This window comes from Gadus chalcogrammus, chromosome 23, assembly GCF_026213295.1.
Source record: "Gadus chalcogrammus isolate NIFS_2021 chromosome 23, NIFS_Gcha_1.0, whole genome shotgun sequence".
Lineage (NCBI taxonomy): Eukaryota > Metazoa > Chordata > Actinopteri > Gadiformes > Gadidae > Gadus > Gadus chalcogrammus.
The window spans coordinates 18513752-18527326 of NC_079434.1; the positions used below are offsets into that span (position 1 = coordinate 18513752).

The window sequence follows — 13575 nt, forward strand, 5'->3', positions numbered from 1 at the left end:
CCGATATAATGTAATTATAATAACCAAGGTTGAAGCTCAAGAACCAACCTCCTCACTCTGCATCTCCTCTCATTTCAGGCCCTCAGAAGGACGGAAGGTCTCTCTGTGTGATATCATATATGATATATTATTAATTAATACGCTCTAGTGCAGAATAGTTGCATGGATCGATGAGGACCGGATGTATAGATGTGCACGATCCATTGTAGCCTATTATATATTATCTATACCTGCATCCTGAGGTCCTCCAAGAAGCGACAAGAGATAGGGTTGTACTTTGTATTATGTAATGTATTATACACACTCAATAATATTTCAATATGTATTATACATTAATATAACAAATATAATCTACACATATATAATATGCGGTCGTCGTGAAAGTGAGAAAGTCATCGCGTCCTCTAATTGATGACTAATGACTTGTTTGTTTTGGGCTCAACAATGTTGATACTGCTCTGATGTTTTCACAACACACACACACACACACACACACACACACACACACACACACACACACACACACACACACGCGCGCGCACACACACACGCACACACACACACACACACACACACGCTCTCTCTCTCTCTCTCTCTCTCTCTCTCTCTCTCTCTCTCCTCTCTCTCTCTCTCTCTCTCTCTCTCCTCTCTCTCTCTCTCTCTCTCTCTCTCTCTCTCTCTCTCTCTCTCACACACACACACACACACACACACAGACACACACACACACACACGCACACACACACACACACACACACGCACACGCACACACAACCTTGATTACGGGGCCGTTTAACGGGTTTTTGTCGTTGTCTATTTTGCTGACATAAGATACGTTCTCACTCGCTTCCAACCCTCTCTCTCTCTCTCTCTCTCTCTCTCTCTCTCTCTCTCTCTCTCTCTCTCTCTCTCTCTCTCTCTCTCTCTCTCTCTCTCTCTCTCTCTCTCTCTCTCTCTCTCTCTCTCTCTCAGACACTCACACACGCAAACGCACGCACACACACACACACACACACACACACACACACACAGTGTCACACACACACACACACACACACACACACACACACACACACACACACACACACACTAGCTCAACATAAACTTCACATCAAGCATCAGTCAGTGACCATATGCGGTGTAGTTCATTTAACTTATCCCACACCTTATGTTCGTTCATTTGTCGTTAGGCTCGTTGTACTTCACTGGTCTAGCAATGTTGATATAATGATCATAAATAATGATGTATCAATGTTATATAGGCCTACTACTAATTCTCTCTCTCTCTCTCTCTCTCTCTCTCTCTCTCTCTCTCTCTCTCTCTCTCTCTCTCTCTCTCTCTCTCTCTCTCTCTCTCTCTCTCTCTCTCTCTTCCCTCCCCTCTCTCTCCCAGTCCCAGCTCTAACCCTTCCTCCGCTCCTTCTCTCCTCCCAGCTCGACACAGCCTCACCTGTCCTCTCACCTGTCGCCCGTACTCAATACTTCGCAATTATCAGCCTTATTACCAAACTGGATTATTACACGTCCAGACTTCATTCCTCTGACTCCACCAAACGGGACCAAACGTTTTAACGCCTCACCAAAACTTTGATAAACGCTTTATGTCAGAAAGGGATCATTCGTTTTAAGGTTCAGGGATTCGGTGTCCTTCAAGTGGGCCTACCTCAGAGCGGTCGGACGTATGGAGAGTGAACTTTAGCCGGAGCAGCGTTCAGAGTGATGAACTGAGAGTGAGACTGAACGGATGTGAAGATGTCCCGAGGGGACGGAGAGGACTGCGTGTGTTCCGTCGGGATGAAGTTCACCTGGGACATCAACGACCCCAAACTACCTCAGGTAACTCACATCAACGACCTCAAACTACCTCATAAACTATAATTAACACACACCTGCTGCGGTCACCCCTTCACCCGCTCAACGCGTTAACTCGGACAACATCCCCTTTGCATGAATTTCGATGGCTACGTTAATTCCGCAGCTGCCAACGTTTAAAATTAGATTATGTATCATTATTCACAGCCTGGATTTGTAGCATGCAGTTAAGTTGTGGGCCGCAAATCATGACCCAACGATTCACTGGCTCATCATCTAGATTTCGCCGATATTCTTAAAAAAACAAAGCAACGGTCTGTATCATATAGCCTACCACTGGTCTTTTGACCATATGTCTACATTTCTATATTCACCCCACATCTTGGTTAGGCTAGCCTATATATATTGTTATTTAGGCTATATCTGCGTTAAGGTCTACCACTGATATTTCTAACATCTAAATGTCCGTGTAAATATTAACTAGCCTATATGTTTACAATACGTTCATATTTACCACTGATCTTTTTTGCAATTAGGCCTACCACTGAGCAAAATACTTTTAATTATTTTACATCGGATAAATTGTAGCTTCGTTGGATTTTATTTAAGAAGGTCCTTTCTATTTGGGTTAGTAAATAGGCTATATGTTTTTGTGAATTGGCTAGGATTAGGATATCCTCCAAATGTATTTGATTAAGATTTTTGAATACTCACGTTGAATACTCGTTAAATAGCCTACATATTTATTATTAAGCATGCAATATTCGTCTTATTATTTTTGATACATATTATAATTAGGCTATATTGTGATTATTATTATCAGAAATTATAATTAGTGTTATGATGAATATTATGATCATCAGAAATGATGATTCGTATCATGATTGTGATTATTATTATGAACATTTACATTTAGGGCATTTAGCAGACGCTTTTATCCAAGCGACTTACAACAAGTAGGCCTACTTGTCAGAAGAAAGAGAAACAACGATATGTCGCTGTCGAACATGAACATGATGCTTATTGATTACTGTTGTGTTGAGGGTTAAGTAACCATTACCTTAAATAAAGCCTTCACCAAGTTTATTTTTCTGTCTGCAGGAAATCAAGCAGTTCGATCCTTTTCAAGAGTGGACAGACGGTTACGTCCGCTTCATATATAACGGTAATAAAATAAAATATTTTTTTAATAATAATGTAATCTATATATTTGCCTATATATACGTATTGTTATTACTGTTATTATTATAATTATTATTGTAATTATAATTCATTATAATTATATGTGTACATATAATATTGCATTATTTCTATATCCCTAACGTTAAATTAATCCCTATATAAAAATGGTTAATCCCTAATACCCTTATATAAATGGTAATGTATAATTTGGCCACTATTAAGTTATTATTAAGCTTTATTCGTGTTTGTGTTTGTGTAATTGTGTTGTTTTCTGTGAAAATAGTCATGTCTACTCAATTCATTGAACATGTTTCAGGTGAAGATAAGAACGCACAGAGGCATTTGTCAGGCTGGGCGATGAGAAACACCAACAACCACAACTGCCAGATCCTCAAGAAGTCGTGCCTGGGAGTTGTAGTTTGTTCCAGAGGCTGTACACTCTCTGACGGTACCCGCCTACAACTCAGACCCGCCATATGTGACAAGGCTCGGCAGAAACAGCAAAGTAAGGAGATGAGCCCCAACCCGGACACGTGGTCCTTACCCTGAGTCCTAACCCAGAGTCCTAGCCCCGAGTCCTAGCCCAGAGTCCTAACCCTGAGTCCAAGCCCTTAGTCCTAACCCAGAGTCTTAGCCTTGAGTCCTAACCCAGAGTCCTAGCCCTGAGTCCTAGCCCTGAGTCCTAACCCAGAGTCCTAACCCTGAATCCTAACCCAGAGTCCTAACCCTGAGTCCTAACCCTGACCCTGAGTCCTAACCCAGAGTCCTAACCCTGACCCAGAGTCCTAGCCCTTAGTCCTAACCCAGAGTCCTATCCCTTAGTCCTAACCCAGAGTCCTAACCCTGAGTCCTAGCCCTTAGTCCTAACCCAGAGTCCTAGCCCTGAGTCCTAACCCAGAGTCCTAGCCCTGAGTCCTAACCCAGAGTCCTAGCCCTGAGTCCTAACCCCGAGTCCTAGCCCTGAGTCCTAACCCAGAGTCCTAGCCCTGAGTCCTAACCCAGAGTCCTAGCCCTGAGTCCTAACCCAGAGTCCTAGCCCTGAGTCCTAACCAAAACCCTGAGTCCTATCCCAGACCAAGAGTCCTAACCCTGAGTCCTAACCCTGAGTCCAAACCCTGAGTCCTAACCAAGACCCTTAGTCCTAACTCTGAGTCCAAACCAGAGTCCTAGCTCTGTGTCCTATCCATGAGTCCTAACCCCCAACCTAACCCAAACCCTGAGTCCTAACCCAGATTCCTAACCCTGAGTCCTATCCCTACCTCTGAGTCCTAACCTTGATTCCTTAGCCTGAGTCCTAACCCTTACCCTGAGTCCTAACCCTGAGTCCTAACCTTGAGTCCTAACTCTGAGTCCTAACCAAAACCATGAATCTATCCCTGACTCCTATTTGTGTGTGTGTGTGTGTGTGTGTGTGTGTGTGTGTGTGTGTGTGTGTGTGTGTGTGTGTGTGTGTGTGTGTGTGTGTGTGTGTGTGTGTGTGTGTGTGTGTGTGTGTGTGTGTGTGTGTGTGTGTGTGTGTCTCCAGAGAAGCCCTGTCCCAGCTGTAACGCCAGCCTGGAGTTGTTGCCGTGCCGCGGCCACAGCGGCTACCCGGTCACCAACTTCTGGAGGGTGGACGAGACGTCCATCTTCTTCCAGGTGAAGGTCCACATCCTCCCTCAAACATGTGGAGATATCTTCAGTCTTCACCTGTAGAGATACCTGTAGAGATACCTTCAGTCTTCACCTGTAGAGATACCTTTAGAGATACCTGTAGAGATACCTTCAGCCTTCACCTGTAGAGATACCTTTAGAGATACCTGTAGAGATTCCGCCTGTCTTCACATGTGGGAATCCCGTTAAAAACAGAAATGCAAGGTCTGGTGTTTTCTAGTGCTTCAGTTTCAGACACATGAGCAAATGTATATCCTTGCTTTCTAATTGGTTGACGAGCGCTGTCGTTTGAGCTCACCAGGTGTCTCCCCACTTCAGTGAGAGATTCGGTCCAGAAGACCGCCTCTCTCGTAAATCTAGAGTTAACGTAGCGTAGCATGCAGGCCAATAGAGATGGATGGACCATGGTCATCCATAACTCTGGAACCGTTCCCGCCTGTTCAAACTGAGGAACGATCTCTCTTTTGCAACGCGATCTAATAACCGTTCACGATGTGAAGAGATTCAAAACGCTCTTGTAAACAAGGCCAACGTGTCACGTGGGATTAAAAACATTCCTTTTTGAGACGGCAAGCTTTTAAGCAGTCTAGAAAATAAATGTTGATGAAATGTGGAGTAGTTCTCTCTGGATGCACGAGTACAATTTTAAAACAGATTATTTTTGTTTCTAAAGTACCAAAACAGTTTTCTTAAAAGGTTATAAACCCTTTTGTATTCTATGTTATGAAGGCATTTAGCGGAAAGCACACCACACTGGCAGGAACAATGATGGCAGGATCCTAGATAACGCATGTTTCAGCATGGTAGTTATGTTTTGAAATAAACTTCTTGCTATGGATCATGCACAAAGCCCTTACCGGTAACCACTCAGAGTTAAACCTGCCACAGCTCGCGTTTCAGTTGTGTGTACCTAAATAACATCGCTTTCGGTTGTATCTCGGGTTTGGGTGACCTTCAATACACGTTAAAGCATAAGCGATGTAAATAAAGTAGTACATTGAGGAACTAACACTTTGTTTTCACACTGTTAAATAGAGGGAGTGTTGGCAAAACATTGTAATTCCAAAACACCTAGCATTTAAAATATAAGATAGCCCAACTTTTAACTTACTATACTAATATCTTCTAGAACTAATTTATGTTCCCCAAAATACTGCAGGCCAAAGGAGTCCACGACCACCCCAGACCAGAGTCCAAGTCAGAGACGGAGGCCAGACGCAGCTCTGTGAAGAGAAGAGTCAGCTCTCCGTTCACTCAGAAAAGACAGGTACGGTGCTAGCATGTAGCATGCAATCGATCTGGATACATTTGGTTACAAACTATCCATCTTGTTACACTTGGTAGCATTCTATCTATGTGGTTACACTTGGTAGCATGCTATTTATGTGGGTTTAGGCTGCAAGAGCTCTTTCAGGTGAGCTGCGGAAGCCGACTCGCCTTTCTGGAGAGCACAGAGAGGGACCTTGTTTAATTTCGAGATACATCACACAGCGTTAAAGTGTGGGAACGTCGGTTTCTGGGTAACCAGCGGTGTGTCCCAAAACCTAATGTAGAAATAGACAAGAGGCATTCTATTCAGAACTGTTCCTAGAAACAGCTGACAGAGTGACTGCCGAAGGCCACATGTTCAGCACAGTAGCCCATGTCCAGCCGTGACATTCGTCATTTCATCCAACAAAATCAAACACTACTCAGCATGTCGTAGGACAAAGACACAACTATTGTACGATTCACCGTCGAATCACATGGGTCCTCAACCAGCAATATCAACCCATTTCCCGGGCTAACGTTAATCAACAAAGAGCTGTTCTTATGCCAAAAGAGCCGGCTCTTATGGGTGAGCTTAGCCAAAAGATCTGGCTCACTAAAAAGAGCAGGAATGACAATCACTAACTGCAATTTACTGGAAGCCATTTTTTGGCGGCTAAATAGTAAATCCTAGGCTAGTCGATTATATGTTTGAATGATTCGCTTGACTATTACGTTGTTAACATGCCCAGTACCTTTCCAACAGTTTTGTCTGCGCGACCGAAGGGTGATTCAAGTTACAAGCCAGAAAATAACCACTGTTGCTTAGCTTAGCTTTTTTGGCTAGCCCCTCCCTAGCCGCCCCCCCCCCCCCCCCCCCCCCCCCCCCCCCCCCTAGCACCAACCTCACCTACTCCTTGTTATTCCTTTCCTTTGTTTTCGTTCCCAGTGTTTGGGCCCGGCGTTGCTGTCCTGTGTTGACACTCCAGATCGCTTGTCCTTTCTCGGCGAGCCAAACTACCCCCTCCAGCCACAGCACTACCCTCCATTCCAACCGGAACCTTACTACAATACCCACAATGCTCTGGGAGAGGCCCCGCCCGCCTTGCAGAAACCCACCAACCCGAGGCTTTACATGCCTCGGCCAGGGTGTGGCTATGAGTTCCCCGGTTACCTGGGGTCGGGAAGCTACGCAGCTCCACTCCACAGAGACCCGGCAGCCAATCACAGCTCGGATCTCTGTGATCCACGGTCAGTGCCATCTGTTTTCACCACTCACTCTACCCTTTAACTTTCAATTTAATTTTCTCTTAAATACAATACTTTACTCATTTCTTGCATATGTTTTCTTTTACTTATTTATTATTTTATTTTATTGTATGACAATGTTTATATGTGAAGCACTTTGAGTCTGCCTTGTGTATGAAAAGTGCTATATAAATAAAGTTGCCTTGCCTTGCCTTGCCTTAACATGAACCCTTAACCCATCAACCCTTAAACTCAAACCTTAACCTCAACCCTAACCCTTACCTCAACTCTTAACCACAACCCTTAATCTTAATCCTTACCTCAACCCTAACCCTTTACCTCAACCCTTGCCTCCATCCTTAACCTCAATCCTAACCCTTACCGCAACTCTTATCCTCAACCCTTAATCCCAATCCTTCACTTCAACCCTTACCTCAACCCTAATCCTTAACTCAATCCTAACCCTAACCTTTGCCTCAATCCTTAACCTCAACCCTAACCCTTGCCTCAACCCTTAACCTCAACCCTTAACCCTTATTGTTATCCTCAACCCTTTACCTAAACCCTAAACCCTAGCTACAATACTGGGAGAGTCCCACAGGGCACGCAGTCGTGGGTAGTGAACGATTGGTATTCCTAAAGACCGTCACAATGTACTAGAGGACAAATCACATCAAAGATTGAAGTTCATACTCCACCACGTTTTGTTATTCAATTAAAGTATTTTTGCCACAAAATTCCAAAAGATTCCCAACCGCCGCTGACGTTGTTGCCCTGAGCGTGTGCAGTGCGTGTCCTCACGGTGTTATTTTCTCTCACTGCAGGGTGGCTCCAGTCCTGGGCTCCTCTTCCTCGTCCTCTTCCTCGTACGACCCCCAGGGCACCAAGGGCTGGAGGGACCTGCTGAAGAACGCCGCCCCCTATGGAGACAACCACTACTACACCCCGGAGTACCCCTGCCGTTACCCTAGCAACGCGCCCGGCTCCCCCGCCGCCCTGCAGACCATCATCACCACCACCACCAAGGTAGACGCTGAACCAGAACATGCTAGAGTGGATGGTTGTAGGGCTGGGCGATTTCGCGATTTCGATTCGGCGTTAAACGATCGCAAGGTTAACATAATCGAGTTTTTCGATTTAAAAAAAATAAGATTCTTTTATTTTATTTTTTTATTTTATGTTTTATAGAAAGGGCAGAACAGATGGATACACATCTTTGTATTATTTTAGATTGGAACATTTTCTTTTTGACCATTTTGTGTATTTTTTTAAGGCAAAATTTCAAAGTGTCTTCAAACTCAAAAATAATCGTTTGAATAATCGTGAATTCAATATTGACCAAAATAATCGGGATTATGATTTTTCACAAAATCGAGCAGCCCTAGATGGTTTATTATTAATAGTAGTAGTAGTGAAAGGGGTGAAAAACCCTGAGAGGGGGTTTTAATGAGTGTATATCTACAGTGGCCAGCGTGCACGTGTTGATCTGAAACCTTTACAGACACCTTTTCTCAGTGGGCCAGTGCCAGAACCAGATTTTCTAGTTTCTCTTGTCCGGGAAGCGAATGTGTTTTTCGTAGGCGGAATCCGAGAAAATAATGAATATTAATGAAGGGATAGCCAGAGATTATCCAATCACGTTGGTTTAAATCCCTGCTCCAATCCAAAAGGGCTAAAATCTGTCATGTGACCGCAGGGAAGGTAACTTAAATTGTAATGTATATTAAACTAACGCTAGTCAAATGCATTTCTCTGATAGGGTTAGGGTTAGGGTTAGGGTTAGGAGACAGCGTGCGAGTTTGACTGACAGGCTGCCTGTCCAATCCTAGCGTTTAAGGCGGGACTTTTCCCCGGATTCCGCCTGCAAAAAAACACAGTCACGCCCGGGAAAGGTTTGCCCGTGTCGGCCATGTCGCTTCGGCTGCTAGTCAATTTGACGTCCTCCCTGAGTCGTGTCCGTCTGTCCCCTCCGCCGTCCAGGTGTCCTACCAGCCCTGCCCCAAGCCGTCCCCCGCGGTGCCGGGCTACCAGCCCTGCCCCCCGGCCAAGGCCCCCCTGGGCTGCTCTTCCTCCCTCCCCGAGGACTCCTCCTCCTCCTACTCCACGGAGGTCAAAGTGACCGAAGAGTCCGGGGGGGTCATCAAGTCGCTCTCCTTCCAGCCGGACCCCCTCCACGCCAAGACGGAGCGGGGGGAGAGCTACGACTACCGCTGTCCCTATGGCAACGCGTACCGCTACGATGAATACTGAACACCGCCAATGTAATATATACTTCAAAACCAACGGCTACTACCGATACATACCGAATACTTCTCCTACTAACTACAAAGATGATAGTGTTGAGTAGCACTGCTGCTACTCATTCTACGACTAGTAATTCTACTGCTACTGATACTCCTACTATTACTTCTACTACTGCTGCTAGTACTACTATTAGTACTACTGCTACTGCTATCACTACTAATACAAATACTTCTAGTCCTGCTACTAATACTACTACTGCTGCTACTGCTATTACTAGTCCTTCTACTTCTATTACTACTGCTACTATATAGTAATACAGTCATTACTTTTACTATATAGCGATACTGTAAAAACGTATACTATATAGTAATACAGTCATAACTTTTACTCTATAGTAAACCAGTAGTAACGTCCGCTATAAAGTGATAAAGTAACAACAACTACATTTCAAAGCTTTAGACAAAGTGGGGAGTGCTTGCCTTCCTCCATCGATGATTTAATGGACCTTACTTCTAGACAGAGTATTAGGAGCCAAGTCTGAGTAAACTAAGGACTGGATTATAGGATCAAAGACTGTCTGAGTAAACCAAGAATTGGATTGTGGAATCAAAGACTGTCCGAGTAAACTAGGGACTGGATTGTGGAATCTAAGACTGTCTGAGAAAACCAAGGAATGGATTGTGGAATCAAAGACTGTCCAGGTAAACTAAGGACTGGATTCTGGTATCGAACACTGAACACTGAAACATAAAGTTGAATTCTACTGAGAACAGACTGAAACAATTTTACTGTTCTGTATTTAACATGTCTGATACGTTTCTGCCTTGCATGATCTTTATGTTCTGGGTCGATCTGAGTATGATTTACTACACCCTAACAGGAGCCATATCTAGTGAACGAAAACTCAGATTGGGCACTTCAAGCAGAGACTTTGAAAAACCTGGAGGAGATAAAAGCATACAGACATGAGGACGCCTCAATGTATCAAGGACATTGGAATGATGCAAGAAGATCCATCTCAATAAAATATATGATGAACCCTGTTAGAATGAATCCCATTGATCCTACAAACATACTTTTAATCCTACCATCACCCCTACCAACCGTACTGGAACGATGCAAGAGCCCTACGATCTCAGCGGACCCTGGATAACAGGATCCAATCAGTGTTGATCAAGAAGATTACTAGAAGTCGAGCCTGAGACCGAGCGGGCACGAATGTTTCTTCTAAACATGTTTCACTTGGTTTCAACTCAACCGATCCACCAGGAATCCTCCCACAGCCTCAAAGAGATGGCTAACCTAACCCTAAAATGGGTGTACTTTTCAGGCTTAAAGTGATAGATATATCATCGTCGGAATGGGCTCCTCAATCAAACTTGTACTTTTGCAATGTACCAGCAAAACGTGTAAACCTGTACCAGCAAACACACTTAATGTAGCCGTGAAAAAACAAGCAGGCTCTCCGTCTCTGTCATCGAGACAGAACTCCTGTCACGGTTCATTTGAGTCTGCAGCTATAGTTCAAAAGGTAGTCATGTAAGTGATCAAAGGTAGGATGTAGAAGACTGTCTGTGAGTAATAAATGTTGTTTTGACAAGAGCGCGTAGAGACATGATGCAGTGCGACCGTCCCGTGACCCTCTTCTCTGCCTTCTCCCTGCTCTCCGAAGCCAATCTTTTGTTGTCTCCAGGCGCGCCTTGCCACCAGTCCTTATATGTTTGTTTATTTTTTATTCCCTTCATTACTAGCATTCAGTACATTATTATATTCTCAGTGTTAATATACATGATATATTATTCCATGTTGTATTATATTACATAGCTTCTGTTGTTAATTGTAGGCTTTGAACTAGTCGACCAGCATTTGAACCATAGCTTTTACAAGTTGACTAGCATTTAAACTAGCTTTTATCTAGTTTACAGACATTTTAACAAACTTTTAACCACTTGACTAACATTTGAACTAGTCTAGTAGCATTTTAACTAGTTGAAAAGCCTTTTAACTAGCTGAGGAGCCTTTTTCATACGGCGTACAATTTATGAAGTTATGTTACTGATACATTACAATACAATATATACAGTACTATGCATTCAAAAACATACAACCAACATTCACAAAGACTGTATACATTTAGCTACCTGTACTACTTTTACTTGCATCCTTCTGCCTTGCAGCAACCATCATAGGCAAACATAAGAAAACATGTCAACTTGAACGTTCCTGCCGGATGGCTTATACTGGAAGTCGCCGAAGCTGCGCTGCCATTGGCTGAGGGGGGGGGTCCCATTAGCTAAGCTGCTGGGTCTGTTGGTGCGAGATGGGGGAGCAGCTGGCTGATCCCCTTACCAAACATCTCCTTATCCCGGGGATCTGTTGAAAGGTGTCCCCGTCGCCATCGCTCCATCTCTGCTCGCTTACACGCAAATCATGTCTTCCTTTGCATTCTCCTCACCGCTAAATAAATCTTTCTATCCAGTGACATCAGATACCTTTTCAAACAAACCCCCTCGGCCCCCTATATCCCTCTCACCTCCGACTCCCATCGTCTCCGCTCAGATGTGGCCCGGCGTTAATGGATGTTTTGGATTTAATTCTATGCGGGTGTTGATCAACAACAGAGAGAGCGGGGGGGAGAGTCATAAGGAAAACCGTGAGACATTAAGAGATGTATCCAAAAAAAAGATGAATAAGTCTCTCCAAAACTCATTGAAAATTGTTAAAAACTCATTTGAATAATGGACTGGTCGAAGAAGGGATATATAGCACAGTTTTTAGTGGAGCACAGGATATAGAAGAGTTCTGAGTGGAACACAAGATAAAGGAGAGTTCTTAAGATGTAGGATAGTTCTTAGTGAAACACAAAATGTAGGACAGTTCCTATAACAAGATATAGCTCAGTTCTTAGGGGAGCACAAGACGTCTCCTTGACTTTTTCAAGAGTTGTTATCCGTGAGTAATGCTGATTACACTGCTGAAATATTCTTCTCCACATCGGGCCATGCAGAGATGCTATCTCGTGGAACAACTCCTGCGCTCTCTGCCGCAGCCAAAGATCTAATCAGGACTCGATGTGTTTGAGAAGAGGGATTCGCCTAACAAGACATGTACCTGTTTTGCCAAGACAGGAATTTAAAAAATATAAAAACAGATGAAGAAACACATCACACTGCAAAGTAAAATAGTAGACACCATGACATATAACAGTGATAAGGCTCAACATGTTGTTTAACAGTATATAATGGAACGGCTGCTTCCTGCATATCGACAAGTCACTTCCTGTTAAGCGCTAGCTGGAGAGGTGTTCAACAGACCTATCAGTAAGAGGTAGAGGTTAGGGTAAACTAACCTTTACTTAAGCTTACAGCCTACGACAAGGGCCAGACGGAGCAGAATTTGACAACAGCTTTGGAGATAGCTGTGGGGCTAGCTGTGGGGCTAGCTGTGGAACTAGCTGTGGGGCTAGCTGTGGGGCTAGCTGTGGGGCTAGCTGTGGAACTAGCTGTGGGGCTAGCTGTGGAACTAGCTGTGGGGCTAGCTGTGGAACTAGCTGTGGGGCTAGCTGTGGAGCTAGCTGTGGGGCTAGCTGTGGGGCTAGCTGTGGAACTAGCTGTGGGGCTAGCTGTGGGGCTAGCTGCGGAACTAGCTGTGGGGCTAGCTGTGGACCAAAGCCTGCCTGACCACAAAAGTGGAACGTGAAATGACAGTCAGTTGTAGGGTAGATGTGCTCAAGAGTTGACATGAGAACAGTCAGTCAGAACAGTCAGTCGCAGATCCATGTGTGGATCCCACACATGGTTTGAGTCTAATTTAATTAGACTCAAACGAGGGAGAAGTTCTTCTTAGGAAGTTGTTTATGTTGATCCAAACTAGTCCGACCTGTTTCCTTTTTAATCTGTTCATCCGTTCTTCACCACTCGTATCATTCCTGTTCTTCCATTGCTTCTATCTCCTCCATCTCAGGTCTAATCAGCAGAGTTCATCACAGTGAGGACACAGACTCACGTCACGTAGGCATTAAGACCATCCGGGCTTTCAGACAACCTCAGCCGCATGCTGGTAGCTTTGAAGTGACTTCCAAACAAACCTGGGCTCAGATTGGAAGAGGAGAGGGGACCATGGTGGGGACCAACGGTGGCATGGACTCAGACAGCATCTGGAGATAAATGCATCGAAAACAATGGCTGC

The 13575-nt window shown here is 44.3% G+C and overlaps 1 protein-coding gene across 1 annotated transcript in view; it reads left to right on the forward strand.

The window, feature by feature from the left end:
* The first annotated feature begins 1411 nt into the window (after positions 1 to 1411).
* The window catches only part of gcm2 (glial cells missing transcription factor 2), a 13169-nt gene continuing 1005 nt past the window's right edge, over positions 1412 to 13575 (forward strand). The window contains exons 1-8 of the mRNA XM_056584578.1: positions 1412 to 1836; positions 2914 to 2977; positions 3311 to 3499; positions 4520 to 4632; positions 5807 to 5914; positions 6845 to 7146; positions 7968 to 8169; positions 9124 to 13575. The exon at positions 9124 to 13575 is cut by the window's right edge and continues 1005 nt beyond it. Coding sequence (XP_056440553.1) covers positions 1753 to 1836; positions 2914 to 2977; positions 3311 to 3499; positions 4520 to 4632; positions 5807 to 5914; positions 6845 to 7146; positions 7968 to 8169; positions 9124 to 9393 — 1332 coding nt within the window. The 5' untranslated portion in view covers positions 1412 to 1752 and the 3' untranslated portion in view covers positions 9394 to 13575. The remainder of the gene's footprint in view (positions 1837 to 2913; positions 2978 to 3310; positions 3500 to 4519; positions 4633 to 5806; positions 5915 to 6844; positions 7147 to 7967; positions 8170 to 9123) is intronic.